The 24,873-nt window shown below is 39.1% G+C and overlaps 2 protein-coding genes across 5 annotated transcripts in view; one reads left to right on the top strand and one right to left on the bottom strand.

Annotated features, from left to right (window-relative positions):
- The window catches only part of LOC118973541 (uncharacterized), a 42,580-nt gene that overhangs the window by 1,628 nt on the left and 16,079 nt on the right, over positions 1-24,873 (top strand). The gene's annotated exons all lie outside the window — the stretch shown is intronic.
- The window catches only part of IL12RB2 (interleukin 12 receptor subunit beta 2), a 67,677-nt gene that overhangs the window by 26,970 nt on the left and 15,834 nt on the right, over positions 1-24,873 (bottom strand). For both annotated transcript variants that reach the window (XM_037024365.2, XM_017672707.3), the window contains exons 4-8: positions 24,674-24,788; positions 23,937-24,121; positions 22,567-22,709; positions 21,005-21,155; positions 10,122-10,201 (exon numbers count right to left, since the gene is read on the bottom strand). In XM_037024365.2, coding sequence (XP_036880260.2) covers positions 10,122-10,201; positions 21,005-21,155; positions 22,567-22,709; positions 23,937-24,121; positions 24,674-24,788 — 674 coding nt within the window. The remainder of the gene's footprint in view (positions 1-10,121; positions 10,202-21,004; positions 21,156-22,566; positions 22,710-23,936; positions 24,122-24,673; positions 24,789-24,873) is intronic.

Below are 24,873 nucleotides of genomic sequence, written 5' to 3'. Positions count from 1 at the left end.
ACACCTGATTTTCCTTTCTTGCTTCAAAACATAGAAGAAAATTCAGTTACCTCCAATGGAACAAGAATGGGATCTGAACTCAGATCTGTGTTTGAGTTCCAGCTCTACCAATCACCAGCTGTGTGACCTAGGCCAAGGTACTCAGTCCCTCTGAATCTCCATTTCTAAATTTGTGAAATTCATACACGTATAGACACATACACACACATATGCACAGACTTTAATAGAGAAAGTGCAATGATGCTCACAAAACAAAAACCAGATTTTCAAGAGCTAAACTAGTAAAGTCTACACTTAGTGAACTGGATTAGCCATCTGTGCTAGGAAACCAAGACACTTGTTTATAAATGTGTGACTAACGAATTTTGGAACACTAAAAATTCCAATTGAGATCTTTTGGGAGCAATCCCAGAAAGTAAGCAGAAAACCAATTATTTATATTGTAATCCTGTTCGGATAAGGACTATGGGAAACAGAAGCAATGAAAATGGAAAGCTGCCAAGGCCAGCATTGGCAGTACCCGCCCATGCCTAGTGCAGGGAGAGGAAGGCTTAGATCTCCAGACTTAAGCATTACAGTTTTCTTGGCAAAGTTATTCCTTCTATGGGGTGGAGGGTTCCCTCAAGCTTCTGAAAGACACACCTTAGGACTGACAAATGCCTCTTTCTCTGATTCCCTACTCCCTAAGCAATCTTCTAATTTGGTTTCTGGTGTAGTTTATCTGTCAGGAGAAGCTGGGCTAGCATGAACATCTGGTTTCTTTAAAATTTGTATTTTTCACTTTAAGTGAATAAATTGGCCTTCTGATTAAAATCTGCCTTCTGAAATAATTAGCATACTGGGAGAGAATGTTCCTATCTGCTGACTCAAGCCTTCTGGTTGGTCCAACAGCTGCATTTCTCACTGTAAGTTAATCCACGAACATCCAGCTTTTTACATTTCAGTCTCTAGGAACTTGATTAATGCAGGTCCTTTTCTAGGTGCCCTTCTGGATCCACATGGCCTGAGACTGGATCTTAAACATGTTCAGTGTACCAGGTGAATGCCATATTGCTGGGGGCTCTTTTGGGTGCACATTCAGCCTTTTTCTAAAAGATGTATCTTTGTGTACTGGTAAGAACCAAGAAAGTTAGCACTTCAAATGTCCCTCACAGCTGATCACATAGGCTTATTGTGTGGGTTGAGATAACTGAGCATTTCCGAAATTGTGAAGTTCTGAAATGTTATGAATAAACATGCCCTTTGTCATTGGAGAAAATACAGGATAAATTAAATCAAAGACGGCCTAGGGAAGACCATTCCTCAAGTATCTCTTACTCTATGCTCCCCTCTCTGTCTCTTCTGTAGGTTCAGAGGTAGGGCTATTACCCCACCACAGGTCCTCCTCAAGAGTGAACCGGAGTTCACAAAGCTCCCCATTCTTGCCAGGGATCCAAAGGGCTTCAGGTCTACTCTAACAATAAAGGAAAGAGAGCCCGCCCTACTTGGAAGAAACACCAATTGCAAAAAACAGCCTTTGTTACCTCCCTCTTGTTGTCCTACATAGATTCCTCAGCAATCTCAATCCTTTGGTATAGTGCTGGAAGGGGGGAAAAGGTCAAGTCTTCTTGGATCCACTGAACTTGCCTAGTGACTGCTGTGGAAATCCAGCGGATCACAGTGACCTAGTAAACAGAGGTGTGGTTCTGAAAGATGTGTGATGGTTCCCAGAGTGCAGGGAAGGTCCTGGGCCCATTCTCTTGCATCTTCCCCTGCATATCCCATACTTTAGAGTTGAAAATATTAGTAAGAAGATGATGGTGGGGTTAAGGTAGTTAGACAAATAAATATGATATCCCATGAGTTATTCATGTATTAAATGTCAAGCAAGTTTTGGGATAAAGGTTAACATCTCCCAGACAATTGGTCTCCTCATCCAAATTTAAAAATGGCCTTAAATTGTCTAACAAGGTCCATGGAACAAAAGCTTCAGTGAGCCAATAGGAAAACAGGTATTTATCCAGCTGGGTACATAGTCTGAAGCAACTGAAAACAATATAATAATCAGTTTGGTTTTAAAAAAAAGCAACAGAAGTTTTGCATGTAACATGTGTAATCCATCATCCCTGGGTCATACTTGGCTCTAATGGAATGGAATATCATCACAGAACAACAGAACTGGAAGGGAATCTACAGATTAACACATATTCAACATTTTACCAATGGAGAAACTAAGTCCCAGGAACATGAAGTGACTTGCTTATTAACCCACTCAAGGGATAAGTGGAGGAGCTAAGAGTAGAATCCAGGGCTTCTGACTTCTAGACTAGTGATCTCTCTCCTTTCGGTGCTGCTCCTTATATTGACAGGCCTGAACAATAAACCAGTAAGTACAGGGCACCATGTTTCTTAGTTGGAATGACCAGTCACCCTTCTGGGTAAGGTTGCAAAGCAGCTTCTCTGTGAGGCTGGGCTATGTTCTGATGTGAAGAATCAACAGCAGACATGAGGTCAGCAGTTTGGGGAGGATGGACCCAGAATCCTTTTTTCTTCAGGACAGGCCCTGAATCACAGGAGACAAGCTGTGAACCCACAAGAACTGTCACCTGAGGAGACAACTGGGTCTCTCCAGGTGAACTTATTTTCACTCTGGTGTTAGTTAATTTGGACGTGTGAAAAGGGAGAACCTATCAGTTAATGGGCCATACCCTGAGTCAGGAGCTTTTACATCTATTGTCACATTTAGTCCTTACAACTCCTCATTCTGAGAGGTTTTGTGCGCCCCCTGGTGGATATGAGAGGAGAAGGCGCTGTCTGGACCATGTCAGTCCCTGGGAGTGTCTCAGAGACCTGGTACTTCTCCTACCTATGTGTGCAGTGCTGGGAGCAAGTTTCAAGCCAGTGATCCTACTGTCATTGTCACCCATCCTCTATTGATAAGAGTGTGCTAAGAAAGAAAAGTCCTATTGCCCCTCTCTCTTTCAGTTTTCTTTCTGCTCTGTTCTGTGGGAAATAGTCTAACTTAGTAAATAATGCCTTTCTGACTTAGATGGCATGAGAAGCAAAGAGAGAACAGCTCCCTCCTAAGCCTGTTGTAAGAACTCTGATGCCTGAAAAGGCTTTCAGCATCAGAAATAGCTTGGTGAATGTGATCCATGATAGGACAAAATCTGACCCGTCAGAATGCAGGGCCTTGTTTTTTGTTTTGTTTTTAAGTATATTGAAGGAAGGATGTTTCTGTAAATTGGTAAATCATTTCTTAGGACTTAAAAAAAATTGCATTTATCATAAAGGAATTATTTTACTTCTGAACTCCCCTTCATGCAAATTATACTAAAACTGTTAAAACAACCTATATATATTAAAAAAGTCTGTAATCAAGACCCCTTGAAAGCTGGGGAATTTGAATACTTACTAACTAACTAGTCACAGCTTTGCCTATGAAGCTTTTTTTCTTTCCCTGTTTTTTTTTGGTTTTGGAACACTGCTGGCTTGGTTCTTATTAGGGCAGATCCTTTGCTTTCCTGCTGTACCATATAGCAGCTGTGTTACCTTGTGCAAATTATTTTACCTCTCTGAAGCTCAATTGACTTATCTGTGAAATGAGGATAATTCTATGTACATCATAGGCTTCCTGGAGCATGCAATGGGCTAGGGGGAGTACACTGAAAGAGTGCTTGGTGCATGATATTAAGACACTTGGTGAGTTCCTTGCTGTCAGTCAGTCTAACATGAAAATCATGATTGGCACTTTTCCATCATACCCAGATGACTCTGCTACCAATCTATGGGGAGTCAAGCCATATTGACTTGGCTTATACCACTGCTCTGTATGGAAGTCTCACCAATGCCACATAATTGATTACAAAGTACACATAGGTTTAAGCATGAGCACTTTGATTTCAGAACTCATGGCTGCATTCAGCAACCCCGGTCCAAAGTGACAGAGGGACTCAAAAGACAACCCTCATCTGGAAATTTTAAAAATCACTGTATTGAAATGATCTACCCATGGATCTATCTTTCTACTGGCCTGTCCACTCATCCTGGCATCCTCAGAGTCATGTGAAACATTTGTTTCCTAACAATGAATTAAGAAACACTTTTCAAGATTCTCTCATTAATTTCATAACCACCTCATGTGGTATATACTATTATTATCTGCATGTAACTCCTTAGAAAGTGAGTTACAGAGAAGATAAGCACCTTGCTCAAAAACACACAGGCAGTAAGTGATAAAGCTGGAACTTAACTCAGGTAGGATAGTTCTATCTAGAGAATGAACTCTTAACTGCTTCATGCTAGCACTTAGTAGACACTTGCCAAGTGTTTTTCTACACTATGGTGATTGATTTATTTCATGGTCATACCTCAGAGTAGTTATCCTGGCATAATGATTTATATCTCATTTTTCATCTAGAAAAGCAGCAAAAGAATGGAAACTATTGACTACATTCTGCTATCAATTCAAAGTCCCTGCATTACAACTGGCATGCATGTAACGAGTAAGCAAAGGACAACAACCTGTTCTTTCTGAAAGTATCTTGGGAAATTCAGTGCCAGTCTGAAATGGGATGAGGGCTGGGAAAGGGAAGGAGGCAGAATTGAATATTGCAGCACAACTATTGAAATCTTCCCATCCACTACTTTTGTATTTAAATATTGACTCTGATACTGGATACCTCCTATAATTATGTAAGGATCTCAGGCCCCTGGCAGCCAATCTTCCCTGGGGATTTACAGCAGACCTTTGTCCTACATCAATATAAATCAAGTTACAAATAATACTTTCTACTTTTACTGAATCTCTTTCATATGTGGAGGCCAAAGAAGTCACACATTCTGTGCAATGTGATATAGGTTGGAATATTCTTCATACAATATAGACAAATAGAGGAAGAAAGAGACAAAGTAAAATCATTGTATAAGCTGCCTCCAGTCACAGCAGTCTTTCTGAGGCCATGCTATAAACTGTGTGTGGGGCTTGTTATTTTCTCTTTCTTCTCACTTTCTGTGGTTTGAGGGTAGCTGTTTATCAAATTGAATTACTTTATTTGATAAATAAAAACCACAAATCTTCTCCCGCTTTTGTAGCCAAGAGTTTCCCTAATTCTCTTGTGTATTGCTTGTCAAGGCCCTAGAGCTATGCGTGAATTACAAGAGAGAGTCACTAACAGCAGGAAGCCATGGAGCCCTTGAAGTGTGGCTAGTCTGACCTGAGATGGGCTGCTCTCTGGAGAGCAAACTCTAAGCCATTCTACCCAACTGGAGCTTGGTAGACATCCTGGTTTTTAAGTACTTAGTAGGAAGAAAAAAGACTATAAAAGAGCTCATTAATAATTTTTCAATATTAGTTACATGTTAAAATGATAACATTCCAGATACATTTGGGTTAAGCAAAATATATTATTAGAATTGTTTCTTTTTATTTTCTTAGGTGTGACTATGAGAAAAATTTAAATTATACACGTGGCTTGCATTTGTGGCTTGCTTTATATTTCTGTGAGAAGGCACTTCATGACAGTGACCTTTCACATGCTGAACCCACAGTCTCCAGAAGGTCTTCTGCCAAATGATCTCCCACCCTTGTCCTGGCTAACCTGTTCTGAGGTCAGCTCCAGGACTGCTTTCTGAGTGGTCCTCTCCGATGCCTCTCCCATTCCCCTCCCTGCCCTATTGGCTGACCCCAACCAGCATTCCCTGAGCTGAACCTTGAGCTCCTTAATACCTGAGTGTCCCCATCATCCCCACTCCTACTTCTATCGTCCCTGCTGGACTGTGAGCTCCAGAACGTGAGGACTGGATTTGTCCTGTCCACTTCCATATCCTTGGCATGCAGCCCAGTGATCTGTACTAAAAAGGGGCTTGAATACATCTGTTTAAATGAATGAATGGAGTGGATCAGCTTCATTTATACAGATATTTCTCTTCTAAATGCATGACCTCAGAAAGTCTGTGATTTGCTATGACCAAGACAGTGAAAGGAACTGGAGAAGTTAACATGGCTTTACCCCATCCCTGTATCTTTATGTTATCCTTATCTATATCTATACAAGGTGGTGTTCTTCTTAAAGGATACACAGTGAACTAACTGGAAGAGAAGTATATTCGAATCACTGACTAAAGTGCTTAATTAAAGCAAAGGAAATAACATGAGGCTTTACACAGAAGGAGATGATGAGGGGGAAGATTGCTAAAGTCCCTGTGAAGGGCTCTAACACAGCTCTGGCCTGTTTGTGGCAGAGCAATGTTTTCTGCTTGTTATTATGTTTGTTGTTCTGGCAATACCCAGGTGTCATTTTATTTCATAGATTAGGCTGTACTTTTTGGCTTCAACATAGAAAGCATTTTTTTCTCTTAAAAACAGCTATGGCAAAAAATAGTACAGGATATTTTTCAGGAAATGGAGTTTTCCAGAGAAACCATGGTGTGGGAAAATGAGTAATTATGTGGGAATCAAAACAACAAAGCAAAGGTCTTCTTCACCCTCGACACACTCATACACTCACATTCACACCCGCATATACCCCCCATACAAATCTCCCACACCTATGGTCTGACTGTTTGTGTGTCCCCAAGATCTACATGCTGGCATCCTAAAGCCTAATGTGATGGTTTTAGGATGTGGAGCCTCTGGGAGGTGATTAAGTCAGGAGGGTGAAACCCTCGTGAATGGGATTAGTACCCTTACACAAGACCCCACAGAGCTCCCCAGCTCCTTCTGCCATGTGAAGATGAAAGAAGTTTGTGCCATAGAAGAGGCCCTTCACCTGACCATGCTAGCATCCTGATCTTGGACAGCAGCAAAATTGTGGGAAAAGGATTTCTATTGTTTTTAAGCCTGCCTGTCTATGGTATTTTGTTACAGCATCAAGAATGGACTAAACCACTCACATTCTTCACACATATAAAAACTCACACACATTCACACACATATGCACACATACATACCCTTTGCATTCATGCACACATATACAACACACATACACATATCACATACGTGCACATTCACACATACTCATATACATTCACACCCACAACTCACACACATACTCACCCCCAACACAGGGGCTGTACCCATGCAGCACCTAGCTGTTCTCCAATATAAACATCCCACAAAAATGAAAGCTCAATTTCCCCAGCTGCAAGAGAAACATTCACTCCGTTCATAGGCTAATAGGGCTATACTTGGGGGTTCCTTTGGTGCCAAGACCTGAAATCCCCTCTCTGCAGTGGTAGGGGTCCTTCTCAGCAGATTTCTCAAAATTGATCAGAGTAAAAAAACAGAAAACAATCCACATATATTTGCTTTCTTTCCCCAGTGAGGTCTGACCCGGCTGACAAAGCACCTGATATGGCTGAGCATTTCTCTCTAGCCTGACATTTAGATGAGTCCCTTGTAGCAGGGTACCATCCTGCCAGATTCCCACACCAGCCTGACAGTGGCATGAGGAGTCCTCAGCTGCATGAGGACAGGAGTGGTCCAAACAGAAGGGGCAGTGATTTCTGTGTGAGAGGCTCTTAGCAGCAAGCATCAGAGCACCTAAAATCCTCTCGCTAGAAATCACTTCACCTCCCTAGGCTGTTTGTGAATTCATAAAACTAGTAGAGGGGCTGCATGCTGGTTAAACTCCCACTGGCTTTAGAGGTCTGTGGTTCTGTGGTTCTGCAGTCCAAAGTTGGCCTGCTCATCCCCGTAACTCTGGTCAGTGTTTTATGCACACTCCCAGGTGAGTAGCCATTTTGGGGCCATTGAAGAAGTCCGGGATTTAGCAGGAAAGGCCTTAATCCTGTAACAGCTCTGAAAAACTGAGGACTAGATGGAACTTTCCTCCCCTTGGGCTGGCCAATCATTGAAGATTTTGAAGGTGCCCTGTCATGCTCACCATCTGGTGCCAAGTTGTAGAAGCTTCTAGTATTTACACGTTTGGCTTCTTATTCAAGCCAGTTCTAGCCCAAAACACTCACAGTTCTGGCTCCAGCAGAGGAAAGATTTTCTTACAATAAGAGATGCCCATCACGGCACGGACTGCTTACAAAGTGGAATTCTCCCTGTCCCAGAAGGTCCCAGCAGAGACATCTGTGTGCCCTGGCTGGAGTGGGAGTGATGTTTATGAGAAGAAGGGTGGATCAGAAGACAGTTAAACTCCCTGTGGATTCTAGTACCTCATTTTAGAACCTAAGCTTTGTGAAGATTAGGACAAGATCAAAATGAGGAGCAGAGAAGAATTCTAGCTCCTGCTCTTTTGCTAAGCATTATCTGTGGCTAACAGATGTATATTTTGACCTTGTTCTGAAGCTGGTTTCAGTGTACCATAATCAACACCTGTTCTAAACTCTTTGTCACACCGAGAAGCAAACAGGCATGGCACTGGGTGTGTTATTTTCAGTGTCAGGATAAAAATTCACACCATAGCACTGTTTAGTTTTTCCTTGATGACCACAGTGGTTTTCCCACGTTGTGCCCTCTCACTGACAGATCCCTGCAATGGTCTTGTCTACTACTCAGATCCCAGTATGATTACCATTATTCTAAAGAAAGGAATACTGGACTAGAGCAGAGTGAAATGAGACTAAAACAACTTATCTTTTCAGATCACTGTTGAGGACATTTGGGGAGGAGGAATTTTGGTTACACAGTTCACAAGTGAGGTGGCATGGTCCCTGCTGGGCATGCTACATGTGGGAGAGGTAGGGGTGGCAAGGGGGACAAGAGTCAGAAGAGAGGGCACAGTGGGGTCAGATGCTTGGGGATGGGAAGGAACCTGGATCTAACTGGAAGAGGATGATGTAAAGATGAGATTGTGTAGAGGGAACTTGGCCACTTACATGCAAAGATGAAAACCAATAGCCAAGAACTGAGCTGGGTTCTTCTATAATATTCCCAAATTACAGTTGTTCTAAATGACTTGCTTTGAGAATTGTCTTGCTATTAAAAAATGGCTTCATTTTGAATCAAATTCTAAGCTACAGTTTTAGTTTCAAAGTGAAGAGCTTGATTATGACTCACCAAGCTATTTACAGTAGTCTCCTCTTACACCAGACATTTTGTGTGTGTGAAAGGAAAAACAGGGAGGAAGCCCATTTCTTGCCAGGCTCATTTCTTAAAAATGAAGATTGCAATTATCAAAATCTATCATGTTAGCCCCATCAGAGGACTTTATATTCATTATTCTGACTCTTCTGGTTTCATGTTCATCAGCTTCATAATTTCAAAACTGTTTATTTACCCTTAACTGGAAGAGGTACAGTCAGAGGGATGCAGGTTTTGGGAAATTAAGAGGAGCACAGCTCACCTGAAAACCTCTTATTATAAGCACACCAGTGAGTAGCTCAGTTCAGTTGGTATTTTGTTTCCACAAAGATGAGTCACGATGCAGCAGCGGGAGTTCTGGATGGGGTTTCAGTCCCAGCTCTGCACTTGGTAGCAGGGTGACTTTGGGGACAGTTGTGAAACTTTCACAACCTATGGTAATATTAAGCCTCATTGTTTTCTGGAAGGCTGTTTAGTTCACTGCTGCTCTACCACTACTCTGAGGAAGACCTGCTTTCTATTCCCACACATATTACGTTCTACTATTATTAGGGTTCCTGAGGGAGGATAGCTTTTTTTCCATCATCTCTCATTTCAATGACTATAGAAAATGTATTTCTAAATATTCACATCCACGGATTTCCCATCTTCAATTTGCTAAACAGTGGGCTAGTGAAGTGGCATCGTCCCTGCTGGGCATGCTACATGTGGGAGAGGTAGGGGTGGTAGAGGGGACAAGGGTCAGAAGAGAGGGCACAGTGGGGTCAGAGGGTAGCATGCTTGGGGATGGGAAGAAACCTGGATCTAACTGGAAGTGGGTAAAGAGAAGATGCCATTGTGTAGGGGGAACTCAGTCAGAACTCCCACCCTTAGTTGGCAAAAATAATGCCATTGGTCAAGTATCTTGAGAATGTGGCTGAGAAAATGAGCTCCAACAAAGTCTCTAAAGCCTCATGTCGAAGCCACTATGGACATAAAACGTCTTTTTCTGCCCTTGAAACTTTCCATTTAAATATATAATTCTCCTTATGTGTCAATTATATATGAATGAAAACAAAAGCCCAAGTATATAAATCTTCTGAATTTTAAATTGACACTGTAAACGTACCTTCCAGAAGAGAGAAATCTGTTGTCTCTTGTAGTCAATGTGCTTTCTCGTATACCAGACATCTAACATCCCAGTGGGTTCTGTTTTAAAAGATATTTCACACAACATAAAACCTTTAAAAGTCACTTGGTTGATTTAATAAGTTATTCTGGAAGAGTAGGAATACAGGACAATTTCAGTTTTCTTTGTACCCCAGCTTTTCCTTTTTCTTTTCTTAAACAATAAATGTGTTTATCTTTGGCCATAAAGAGCACAAGGTTACCCTAAAAACACGTTTTTTAAAATGGTAAGGAGGAAATTAGATTCTTAACTTACTTTTAAAATATGTATTAATAAAATAACTCAAAGAAAATATTTGTGGTTATTTTTTGTTAGAATGCAGAAAGAATTCTCAGCAGAAAAATGAAGATATAAATCACAAGGAAAACTTTTGATCATGTCAAAATATAGAATGCAAACATTAAATCTTGTGCTCATCTTCATTCCTGGACTTACCATGTTGTGGTATAATTATCTGGTTATATGACCATTAGACAATGATTGACTTGAAAGGAAGGCCTATCTCATTCATGTTATATTCCTCACACCTAACACAGGGTTCGGATGTTAACAGGCTCCAATAACTCTTTATTAAATGATGAATGAACAAATGAACAAATCAGGCAATATTATTGACTTGAGGCTGAAATGCAGGCTGAACTAACAGAAGACATAATTACCAGTCTGTAAGACAATGGTCAAATGACCTGATTTAATTTTTGAGAAAGTCCATCAAACATAGTTGAAAAGAATCAGAATAATCAGCTCCTGTGTGTAAGAGTGTGTGTGTGCATGTGTGTGTCTGAAATATCTGATTTGTTTTGATGTACAGCTAGGGTGGAATCAATAGAAGCAACCCCTGAAAACAGGCTTGTACCAAACCTGACTTGTTTAACTGTGACACGAATATATTTGAGGTGAGGCTACATTGGAGCTTGCTTCTGGAGCAGCAGGTTCCATTTAATCAGATGGAAATTTCCAGAAAGTTAATTCCCACCTGGATAACATAAGACAGCCAGGGAGAAGGGAAGAGAAACAGGGAAAGGTCAGGAGCATTTGTACCAGCACATAATATGGGCAGGTCCTGTGTGGGCCCATTCACAGTGACATCTCATGTCCTCCTCAGCCCTGTGACAAATGCAGCTCTAGTGCAATGGTTAAAGTGCGAGCTCCAGAGCCAGGCTATCTATGGGCAAGTCCCAGCTCTGTGATCTGGAGCGAATATTAACTATGACCTTCAGCCAGTTTCCTCGTCACAGTGCTGTACATTACACGGGGCTGTGGTGAGAACTTAAATGGACAGACGAGGGCTGGCACCTGGGAAGCACTCTAAATTTGGCTGTTGTTTCTTTCATTTGGAAACTGAAGTGCCAGAGGTGAAGAAACTTGTTCAAGGTCCCATAACTAATGACTGGGAAGCCAGGCTGTGAACACCATCTGTTTCATCGCATTGCCCGTGGTCTTTGCTCTGTGCCATGCAGTTGCCTGGCTCTGAGGCCTATGATTTTTCTACAATACTACCATCCCCTGCCTAGGGGGTTCTTTGATGTTCTACTCTTTTCCTTTATCACTTCCTCTTCCTGTCCCTTTTGCTCTCTTCCCTTTTTGTTTTTTCTAAACATTCGCTTCTTTTCTTCCTCCTTTTCCTACGACTGGTAGTATTTACCCTTGCAGTGAGGATTTAGAAGTAAAATATACTTACATAATACATTCTACAAATGCTCTCCATCCTTTAGGATTATAAAGAGTGACCCAAGAATTAAGCCCAGGACTTTTCTATGCTAGTTTAGATGCAAAAAGGAAAAAAAAGCACAGACAACAGAAGGAAAGTGGACCCCACATTTATTAACCAACCACTATGTGCCACATAATATTTGGACAATTTATGTACATTATCTCATTTAATCCTCACATGCGCTGGGGGTACATGTGATTACAACTGCTTTACAGCTGAGGACAAGGAGGCTGACAAAGGTTAAGTGACTTATGAAACAACTGGAGCTGGCATATGGCAAAGCTGAATGCTGAGCCTAGGTCTCACTGTCTCCAATGACCCTACTCTTCCAACCCAGCTCACTATATTGAGCAAAGATCTGAACATACCACAACAAGCTAGATAATCCAGACATGTATTACATAATCAGGATTTGGAAATTTGGGTGTGTTCAGAGTTAAAGCCAGTTGACTTGTTCCATAGTGCTAAATGTCTTCAGTTAATTAAATATTGGTAAGAAATTTAAAGGGAACACTCATTGCCTCATTAAAGATCTACAAGCTACCAGATTATTACAGAGCTAAGATTTACCTTCTAGAATCATACTCTCTTCAAAGGATGATTCTTCTCTGCAAGTGAAACTGAAATTTTAATGGTGCCCACTTGCAATGTAAGCCTCTATGGGAGAGAAATCATTAGTTGAATCTATACATGTTTTGAAGTGCAAAATTTCATGACCAGGGGTGTCAAACCACTGGTGCTTTGAGCAACATAAGGGCTAATATATTTTTTCTTCCTTTTTCTTTTTTTATTAAAGTACCATTGATAAACAATCTTATGAAGGTTTCACATGAACAACATTGTGGTTTCAACATTCACCCCTATTATCAAGTACTCACCGCCCCCACTGCAGTCACTGTCTGTGAGCATAGTAAGATGCTATAGAGACATTACTTGTCTTCTCCGTGTTGTATACTGCCTTCCCCACGACCCACCTATATTATGATTGTGAATTATAGTGCCCCTTAATCCCTTTCTCCCTCCTTCCCCCCGCCACCCCTTACTGTCCCCTTTGGTAACCACTGGACCCTTCTTGGAGTCTGTGAGTCTGCTGCTGCTTTATTCTTTCAGTTTTGCTTTGTTGTTACACTCCACAAATGAGTGAAATCATTTGGAACTTGTCTTTCTCTACCTGGCTTATTTCACTGAGCATAATACCTTCTAGTTCCATCCATGTTGTTGCAAATGATAGGATTTATTTTCTTCTATGGTTGAATATGGTTCCATTATGTATTATTATGTACCACATCTTCTTTATCCATTCATCTGTTGATGGACACTTAGGTTGCTTTCATATCTTGGCTATTGTAAATAGTGCTGCAATAAACATAAGGGTGCATATGTCTTTTTGAACTGGGAATTTTGTTTTCTTTGGGTAAATTCCTAGAAGTGGACTTACTGGGTCAAATGGTGTTTCTATTTTTAGTGTTTTGAGGAACCTCCATATTGCTTTCCACAGTGGTTGAACTAATTTACATTCCCACCAACAGTGTAGGAGCGTTCCCCTTTCTCTACATTCTCACAAGCACTTGTTGTTTCTTGTCTTTTGGATGTTGGCCATCCTAACTGGTATGAGGTGATATCTCATTGTGGTTTTGATTTGCATTTCCTTGATGATTAGCAATGTGGAGCAACTTTTCATGTGCCCATTGGTCATCTGAATTTCTTCTTGGAGAAGTGTCTGTTCAGATCCTCTGCCCATTTTTTAATTAGGTTATTTGTTTCTTGGGTGTTGAGGCATGTGATTTCTTTATACATTTTGGATGTTAACCCCTTATTGGATAAGATATTTGTGAATATATTCTCCTATATTGTAGGATGCCTTTTTGCTCTGCTGATGGTATCCTTTGCTGTAAAGAAGCTTTTTGGTTTGATGTAGTCCCACACGTTCATTTTTTATTTTGTTTTCTTGCCTGAGGAGATGTGTTCAGGAAAATGTTGCTCATGTTTTTGTTCAAGAGATTCTATGAGTTTTATGGTTTCATGACTTACATTCAGGTCTTTGATCCATTTTGAGTTTATTGTTGTTTATGGAGTTAGACAATAATCTAGTTTCATTCTCTTACATGTAGCTGTCCAGTTTTGCCAACACCAGTTGTTGAAGGGGCTGTCTTTTCCTCATTGTATATTCATGGCTCCTTTATCATATATTAATAGACCATATACATGTGGGTTTATATCTGGGCTCTCTATTCTGTTTCCTTGATTATGGGTCTGTTCTTGTGCCAGTACCAAATTGTTTTGATTACTGTGGCTTTGTAGTAGAGCTTGAAGTTAGGGAGTATATGCCCACCAGCTTTATTCTTCCTTCTCAGAATTGCTTTGGCTATTCAAGGTCTTTTGTGGTTCCATATGAATTCTAGAACTATTTGTTCTAGTTCATTGAAAAAGGCTGTTGGTATTCTGATAGGGTTTGCACTGAATCTGTAGTTTGCTTTAGGCAGGATGGCCATTTTGACAATATTAATTCTTCTTATCCATGAGCTTGGGATGTATTTCTATTTATTGGTGCCTTCTTTAATTTCTTTCATGACTGTCTTGTAGTTTTTCGAGTATAGGTCTTTCACCTCCTTGGTTAGGTTTATCCTAGACATTTTATTCTTTTTGATGCAATTGTAAATGAAGTTGTTTTCCTGATTTCTCTTTCTGCTTATTCATTCATTGTTAGTATACAGGAATGCAACAGATTTCTGTGTATTAATTATAAGGGCTAATATTAAAGAAAATCTTTGACATTCAACTGTCACAAAATCACTTAAAGTTGTAACCTCACCAACAAAAGACAGATAAAACTATTCTAGGCAGGCAAAAAAAAGAAAGTCAAAGACCAATATGTCCAAACAATTACAAAATACATAGAAAAGAAACTATAATATATCCAAATGATTACAAAACAAATAGAAAAGATTCTATGAAACAGTATGTGTGGCAAACAAATCAGAGCAAGCCTTGTGTTGCTTCTGGGATTAGCATCCATATCTGAAGCCAAGGCAAATTTGAGGGTTTGGACAAGAGCAACTGTATTGCAGGTGGAAAGCAATCCCTCCACAGATATTTTAGCAGACAGTGAAGAGGAGTATAAAGATCTCCAAGAACAGTGGAAATTCAGCATTTAATACCAAGTGAATATGGGAAAGGTATATATTTTGAGAGGTATATCAGGTAGTGGACTAAATGAATATATCATAATCTTTTGGTCCAAATCATGCTTCCAGCAGGGCAAGACAGAGATATGTCATTCACTGCTTTGGTTTCTTGATGTTCATTCTTTGGAGTGTGATTCATTTTTCTAAAGCCTACTTTCAAACAACTCAATTCAAATAGATCTTCCAAATACCTACTTGATTAAACAAGATTTTAGTGGTAGGTTCTTGGCTTCAGGCATTATTCCTTGCTATGCCTCCATGGGAAACTTTATATAGACTCCTCCATCCCTCCTTCTCTTGATTGATGATATTAACACTTGGTTCACTCTTTTCACTTCTTCCTGTAACCTTTTTCACTATTCTTGATGGCCTGTCATTCACATGGTTGTTCCTTCCCCATAGCTGGTACTGTCAGTCCCTCCACCTGCCTACTTCCAGTGATGTGTTTCTATCAAATGTAACTTTGCCTTATACTTCACTGAGCAAAAGGAAGTAATCAGGCAGGGATTCCCCCATCTTTCCACCACAAAAACTTTCCATTCTCTAACATAGCATCCCCACTTCCATCAAAGTTCAACCCCTTAACCTGAGTTCTGAATCCTATCCTCTCTTGCTTTATCAAGGACTCCTCTCACATTTTTCCTGTATTATTGACTTCTGCCTCTTTGCATCACTTTTATCATTACCTTGCAAATATACTGTATTATCTCTGATGCTAAAAACAAAGAATTTCCTAAAACTACTTCCTGCTCCATCCTGCCTTGCATCTCTGACCCCCTTCATAGAACTTCTTGAGGACTTGTGAATTGTTACTGTCTTTATTCCTTAACCTCACACTCACTTTCAACCCATACAAACTGAGATTTTGTCCTTCTTATTCTCCTGACACTGCTCCTGGTTGGCAATCAATTTCATGTTGCCAAATTAATGGTCATTCTTTTTTTAAGAAACACAATGGTAATCCTAACCCAGTTCACAAATAAAGAGCTTGTTTCTTGGTAGAATTGGGGATGTTTCATCCATACTAGTATCAGTGGAGGTACTGTATTAGAGTGCTAATAGAAAAATAGTGAGGTGCAAAAGATTACAGAGAGTATAAAATTTTGATTAAGTTCAAAAACAAGAAAACTAGTCATAGTTTAGAGATACATACATTATGAAAGCATGAGAAAATTATGAGGATGATAAACATACAACCCAGGACAGTGGTTTACCTCTGGGGATGCAGGACAGTTGTAAGAATATATTGGTAAACAGTTACCAAAGGGAAAGGTACTGGGAAAGGCAGGTGGGAAGGGAGGGAGAGGGGAATAAGGGGCATTATGATTAACACACATAATGTGGGGGGTGCACAGGAAAGGCAGTATAGCACAGAGAAGACAAGTAGTGACTCTAGCATCTTACTGTGCTGATGGACAGTGACTGTAATGGGGTATGTGGTGGGGACTTGATAATGGGGGGAATCTAGTAACCATAATGTTGATCATCTGATTGTATATTAATGATACTAAATAAAATAAATAAAAAATAAATAAATAAAAGAATTATACACCTTTAAAAAACAAACAGTGGAAGGAATGAACAGAGTTTACATATGCTTATGACAGAGTCAATTGTTGGTATGGGGGAAGGAGAGAAAAGGAAAATTTAATGATAATTTCTCCATTTTTGACTTGAGTAATGGGGAAGACCATGATGTCATTTACTGAGAAAAGATTGAAGTAGAAGTATTTTGCAAGCATTTTGCTTTGGAGAAAAAACTTTTTGTCTAGCCTATATGGAATTTAGAAATGTCTGTTGGTTTCTAAGTGAAGAGATGGAAGAGGAGATTGGAACACAAATCCAGAGTTCTGGAGAAAGTCTGAGACTGAAACTATATACTATATATCTATTAGTCTATCTACCTACCTACCTACCTACCTACCTACCAAGTTTTAGAGTCATGGCACTGGAAAAAGTCAGCTAGGTAAAGGAGGGGGCACAGAGAGATTGAGGTGGAGGAAAATGGCTTACAAAAGTGACCAAGAAGAATTGGCCAACCAGGGAGAATAAAAACCAGGAACATGAGATTTCACAGCATTCAAAAGAACCAAGTATTCATGGAGGAAATAGGTCCCTTCTCCTACTTCAGTCACCTTGGAGGCCTTTCATTCCAGATGGAGGAAGGCCACAAGATTCCCTCTGGACTTTGAATTTCTTCTTGGTGTCATCTCTAGGAATCTTTCCCTGATGTTCCAAAGTAGACTATAAGCCCTTGAGTCTGAGGATCTGACTGGTTGTGCCTCAGTACTTGGCATATTTCCTGATACACACACATATTCCTCATAGACCTTCTGGAGAAGCATATTTATTTCACTGGTTTCTGTTTGAAGGCTTCACGAAAAGCATTTCTCCCTATTCTCCCTCTTGGGGGTGATCACCATGTTGACAAATAATTGAGCCCAGGCATTTATTTCTTCCAGGGTATGTGTTGGACTTAGAGGAGAGCAAAAGAAGAAAGGAGAGTAGTGATTGTCATTGGATCTCAAACATAAATTTTCCTTCAAAACAAAGCGTTTGCATGTAAGTCCCTTTAGAAGGGCAAGAACCATCCATTCTCATTTCCTCAAGGCTCAGGCAAAAGGACACAAGTATGATATTCTAAAGTTTAGTTAGTTTAGGGGTCAGCAGACTATGGCCCTGCTCCCTGTTTTTGTACAGCTTGAGAACTAATAATGGTTTTTACATTTTTAAATAGTTGAAAACAAATCAAAAGAATCATCTTTAGTGTGACAATTACACAAAGTTCAAATTTTAGTGGCCATAATAAAGTTTAATTGGACAGCTTTGTCTATGTACTTGCATATTGTCAGTGGCTGCTTATATACCTCAATAGCAAATTTAAGTAGTTGTAACAAAAGATTATATGGTCTGCAAAGCTAAAAATATTTACTATCTGGACCTTGACAGAAAATGTTTGCTGATCCCTAAGCTAGACTGTTATGAAATGCTTGCTAACCAGGATGGTAAAATGATCTGTAGTATTTAATTGTTCACACTTAATCTATTTTAGCAATATTCAAAAACTACAAATGAACGAATAAATTGCCTAGCTTCTCACTGTGACAAGAGATGGCTGCTGTGGGTAACCCTGCATTTTCTCTCTTTGGGGGTACCATCACCCATGCCATTACAATGATGGGCGAGGACTACTTCTTTACTGCTCTGCTGCAAGTATGAGCATACAGTGCTTCCTTTATTAATTGTCCACAGTAGAGTTTAGCAAGACCAAAACATGTAAATAAGACTTTAAATAATGGCAAATGAACAGACAGAAACACCTAATTGATACTACAGCTCTGAGGAACTGCTTGCTGTTCATCTTTATTTTGGATTCTTCTCCTGGGAGTGTTCTAAGTGGTGAGGGAATCACCTTCCCCCAACACCTGGACATATTCTCAGGCATGTCTGGACACCATGCAGCCCGAACTCAAGAATGTTTTCCCACTAGAAGCAAAATACACTTGCTTGATTCCCAGTATCGGGCCTGCATCTCATGGACACCAATTGTGGGGCTGTCCTCCTAAGAACAAGAAAGTGGTTTCCTTTCTCTCTACCCCTTACTTGCTGGTCCTTTAAAAAGTGTTTTTCATGGAGGACCACAACAGGACTTGTATTTAATGACGTAGGAAAGGCCATATGGAGTACATAAAGCCCTCATTCTCTGCTGACATGATGTAAATAACTGTGCCCAATCCACCGGGAGTCAACACATTGCTCTCAGTTTTGAGTAACAAAGGCTGCAAAGAAAAGAGCTCTATCATAAGATCATTCACAGTTTTAGGGAGCAACCAAAAAAAAAGCTTACTAGTAATTTTTTTAAATGCCAAGTTACATATGAGTACACATTTAAAGGGTGAAAAGGAAGAAGTGTTAAAAAAAATTCACACCTTTTAGGTTTACATCAGTTGGTGTTTCATAAAGAAACTGATGACAGAAACAGCAGTAAGAGGTGAAAACCACAGAGCTCAGAGTAACAGAAAAGAGACCTTACGTCAACCCACAGAAAGATCAAACACAAAAAATGGAAATTCAGACACTGAAAGGAAGCCAGTAGATCTTGTAAATGTGGGATATCTCAGAGTATGGGTTCCTTTCTTTATGAATACCTGCAATTACTCTGAATAAGACAGCTTCCTTTGTTCAATTCATAACCAGTTCATAACCATAACAAGTTGCTGCACTCATTGTTATGATGGTGGGTTAATTTTACAGGATATGAGAAAGTTATCATCCTACCTTGAAGTGTTTTTAATTCAGCAGGTAAACACTTAAAAAAAAACCTTTTTCACACATCTCTAAACATGTCACTATGAAATGGGAGTGAATTCATAAGCCCAGAGTTTTCCTAGTTTATAGGTTAGCCTAATGGGATATAACATAACTTAAAAATTTCTCAGCCTATTTACTACCTTGGAGTTGGACATAAAATATGGCCCATTTTCATGAATTTTATCTGTATTACATATAAACAAAATCTAATTCATGAGGTATTTTTGAAAAATGTATTACCTTGGCTATGTGCAAAGAAAGATAATAAGAATAAGCTCTAGATTATAAAAATGACAAACATTTAAGCAGAGAACAAGTGGCTCAACATTTTAAGAGATTTTTATCATAAAATGAGAGGGAATAAATTATAATTTGCTGAATGGATATTCATATTTAAACATTACTGTTCAAAACTGAGCAATGCAATTAAAAAAAGATAGGCTAAACAATTATTCTATAATTTATACGTTAGGTATTATGCTTTATTAATAGGATCTTTAGGTCCTTGAAAGTCATTGGGTATCATTGTTAAGTGTCATCAGTTACCAAAAACCATGAGTAGCTCACAGAGAATGATGTAACTTAATTATGAGGCTAATTTACATACATACATATCCATAATTATCACAAATAAGCATTTAGATTTTTTTACATCAATACTTCAAAATTTCCAGATAATAAAGCAATGGATTATATGTCAGTAATTATTCCTCTGAGCCAAATTTACAAAGATTATGAAGAGCTGTATACTCTATCACTTATTGAGTGTTTTTGAAAACTAATATTCAGATGGCTATTTCTTGAGTCTCCAAAGATTTGTTAATATTGGCATAAAGCTACATAAGCATTTTTGCTTCAATATTTGATTACACTTCCATAAAATTGCACAGGAAAGTGGATAAGTCAGCTTCCTTTGTTCAATTCAGAACCATCCACAAGTACATAACCATAAGAAGCTGCTTACATACCCCTTAATAATTATCAAAAAGAAAAGTCCATCAGACTAAAAAGATATATTTGATACCCTTTTTATAGCTATGGGCAGTCTGGGGGCACTTGTCTGAGCAGTGAATATTAAAGGCTTGAAGAAGGGCAGTGCTATAATATTTGGAGGAGAGAAGATTGCTGGATACTAAATTTTATTTTAAAATATTATATCTCTAGAGTCTACCTTCTTTCCAAGTTTTACTATGGTGTATAGAGCCATATTAATTTCCATTGAATGTCAAAAGTAAAATGTATCCAGATTTAACTACAAAGGAATTACTGGTTATAGCTTTGTGGAATAAGAGTTACTGAGATAGTGATTTAAATAAAAATAAGAGTTATAAGCAGAGTTACAACCAAACTTTACTGAGGCATAAGCTTATAACCAACATGTAGGAAACAGGAGTAAACTTACCTAATGTTAAAAATTTCCTAGCAATATAAACATATTTCCCTCCACAGCTGCCATTCTTAAGTTAATGTCAAAATTGTTAGTGAATGTACTCATACTTGATTCAGTATCAGTACTTTAGAGATTCTATTCCAAGGAAATTATTTATCTTCCTCTTTCCCTCCTGTCTTTCTACTCACTCAACTCAGCCCCACCCCCTTTTTTTCACATGTACCTTCTTCTGGTGTTTGTGCTCTCAGTGGTTCACTCCAATCACTCCAACTACCTTTATGAAGATGCAGCTTAGAGGAAATCTGAAATTCATATTCTGTAAATGGCTTCAGATCCAGCAAATCATGTCTTCCTTTGGCATTTGTAGCATTAACCTTGAATCAGACAAAAATTTTAAAGGTGCCTATTAATACTAAATTAAATAATTTTCTCATAAAGATGAGAAATTAGACCATATAACCCTTTTTTATTTTTCCAGATATATCATTCAATGAGAAGAAATATCAATGATGGGTTCCTAGATACACATGATGTGAATCTGAAATAGCCTCTCACTAAAAACAGAAACAGAAAAATATCCCCTCCTGAGACTAAGAATCCATCCATATAGAATCCAAGGGGAAATCCTGAAACCAGATAAAAAATGAATAAAGGATGAAAACTATAACAGTTTTCAAAAAGGCCTTGGAGAAATCTCTGCTCTAGGGATTATTTTTTTATTTACTCATAATTAGAATGTGATGAATGTTTTACACAGACATAAAACTGGCTTCAAAAAGAAAGCTTTAATTACATAGAAAATTTCATTAGTATACCTCTCTCGAGTGTCAGTTAACACATGGAACTGATCCTTTGTTATTATTATAAGCCACTATGTTTTATAAAAATGCTGGAAGGAATTACAATCCTAAACTTCTAATTATAAAAAATTTGATGCCTACAACATGGATGGAGCTAGAGGGTATTATGCTCAGTGAAATAAGCCAGGGGGAGAAAGACAAGTACCAAATGATTTCCTTCATTGTGGAGTGTAACAATAAAGCAAAACTGAAGGAACAAAATAGCAGCAGAGTTACAGACTCCAAAGAGGGACTAGTAGTTACCAAAGGGGAGGGGTGAGGGAGGGAGAAGGGGATTGTGGGGTATCGTGATTGGTGCACATGGTGTGTGTGTGGTCGGTCATGGGGGAAGACAGTGTAGCTCAGAGAAGACAAATAGGGACTTTATGGCATCTTACTACACTGATGGACAGTGACTACAATGGGGTATGGGGGGACACGATAATATGGGCAAATGTAATAACCACATTGTTTTTTCATGTGAAACCTTCTTAAGAGTGTATATCAATAATACCTTAATAAAAAAATTTTGATGCCTAATATATCAAAGTGTGGGGCTTTATCTTTGGAATATTCAATGCCATATAAGCCTCTTCAGACATTCCCTAATATTTCTCTTTCCAATATGTTAAAAAATTACTAAAAAGTGGTAATGGGGAAGGAGGGAGCATAACAAGATGAAATAAGTCCTTTGATAGAAATAAACTGTAGAAAATTAACAGTGGTTTAAAAAGTCTGTGGCTCAAAAAAATTCAGAATCAGTGATAAAAATTCAAGATATTTTTTAGAAAGCAAAGGTGTATATGACTTCCTGATATATTTCAAGTGGGTACTTTTGGGCTAAATATTGTTAAACTCTGTATTTTGGTGGTATGAAAGGACAGAGGTCTGTGCAGTAATACTGAGAGCCCCTCCATTTTTTCCCCTTCACTCTAAAGACCATTACCGTATTCCAGGACCTGCTGTTGTTGGGCCGGTATCTCAGTCGATTAAGCCGCACCAGCCCCTCATCTCTCCACTGAAGAGTACATCTGCTCACAGAAGCATTTACAAATCTGATTCTGATGTCCCATGGAGGAAGAGGTCTCACTAGCAATGAGGACAAACAAAAAGTGTGATTCAGGCTGCACGACTGGAAATTGCCCTCTGTATTGATATGAGCTATAAAGAGTTGAACAAATTCAAAAATTTCTAAGATGTACAGATTTGATGAAATAAACAAGAGAGAACTCCCTGGCTTTTAGAAAGACGAAAAGGTTTAATTCACTTTGAAATCATTAAAATAATTCCCCTTAATCTATCCTCATTTTTACCAAATAAACTACCACCAACATTAGTGATAGTGCTGATTCTATTTAACCCAATGATTTAAAGAAAACCAATGTGCCAAACCTGAGAGTTTCAGTGGCTGAGAAGGCAGAGTTGGCGAGTGGTGGTCACCTCAGAAGAAGAAATGTTGGTAGGACAAGTCAGAGGAAAGGGACATAGGAACAGAGGAATAGAAGAAAAGGGTAAGAGGAAAAGAAGGGTGCAGATGAATAGTCAATGAAGAGATGGAAGCTAGGATGGGGAGAAGTGTGAGAGGAAAACCTAAGTAATACTTATGTTCAGACTAATAGCAGAATGTGTGCAAAGAGGTGCTGTGGGAAAGGAGAAGAAAGACACAGTGTGAGCTGGATTTTAAGGCAGGCCAGAAGCCCAGTCCTACCTGGGAAGCTTACAACTTGTGGATGCCTGAGATTGGCCTCTGATTCAACTGGGCCAATTATATTTGCTCAGAAATATGCAAGGATTCGCTCACTCCAGCTACCAAGCCAATGAGAGGTGTGGAAGGAAGTGTGCTCTCAGAGCAAGATGCATTTCTATCTTGATATACTTTATAGTTCTCACCTGACTTCTCTAGTCAGCAGACCCACATGTAGCCTATCTCAGAAGAGTGGTATAACCATGGGGGTAAAGGGACCCCCTACCTCTGCCAAGAAGTGCTTACACTGAGCTTCCTAAATAACCTCACAGGACCCTCAGTCGGATGGTGTCACTGGCAGCTGGTGCCTTCATGAGACTGAAGTCAGGGGCTCTTATTTCTCAAAAAGAATAATGTTGAATTTCCCATTTGCTCAACCGTCTGTATAAGAGCTCGAGGGTCATGCGCCCTTTTATTTGCATCGAAGTAACATGTATTCTTTGCTATGCCTATTGCCACTTTCCACCAACTGCTGTTCCTTTTACAACAATCACATACAGAACATATGAGTGATTTAAAAATAACATTCATGTGCCCATGAATGACACCTACAAAAGTGAAATAAAATGTACCTATGTCCAAAAATGTGAATGTAGATAGAAATGAAGAAGCACTTCCAAGACTATTGGTAGCAGTAACCTCGGCTGTGTAACTGGATTCCAGTGATTCAGGGGTTATGTTGATTCCAAGGTCCAAATGGTCACAGTAACGATCATTACATTGCTTCTGCCAAGTTAAATTGTTTGGTCCATTTAACCTGTAAATAAAAGACAGTTGTATTTAGCAAGATACTTTATATGCTACTTTATCCTTTTAGAACAAAAGCACAAATGTTCAAATATTTAAAATTCTACACTTTTTTAAAGATCAGTCTTATTACTAGGGGATACACTATAGGAGTAGCTCTATTCTATGGTCATAAATAGGACCATATTTCCCCTCTCTTACAACAACGAAGAGTCTGTTTATATCTTATGACTCAAAGAGTCTGCAACTACAAAACAGGGAAGGGATATAATGCAGTCAGTTTAACTATACTAGAGAAGGGGAAAATGTTCATAATGCACACCTTGGATGCCCTGAAGAGAACTCTTGAGTTAGATCTCAGACCCAGGACATCTGTTCTCACATTCTAGATCAATGAAGCCAGTTTGAACTGATGAACACTAGAATTTTTTGTTAAAGTATCTAATTATCTAGAATGTGTCTATTGCTCGTTCTCTCTGGTAAAAATAGAACTGTTAGATATTTCTAAATACTACCTAAGAGAATACCTACAAAACAGCCTCAAAAATAGCTCCTCACTTACTGTAAAGTATATGCAGTATATAGGTGGGTGTCTTGTCCTCTGTCCCAGGTGCAGGTCATGGTCCCACGTTCTCCCTTCTGTATACAAGATAAGTTTTGAGGCTGTTCTGGAACAACTTTAAAAAGAAAGAGCAAAACCTCACATTTTAAATAGCACAGGTTATATTTCAGTCACATTGTTATTATCTGCCAACAAGATAA

Source organism: Manis javanica, chromosome 4, assembly GCF_040802235.1.
Source record: "Manis javanica isolate MJ-LG chromosome 4, MJ_LKY, whole genome shotgun sequence".
NCBI classification, from domain to species: Eukaryota; Metazoa; Chordata; class Mammalia; order Pholidota; family Manidae; genus Manis; species Manis javanica.
This window is presented reverse-complemented; position numbering and strand designations above follow the sequence as displayed.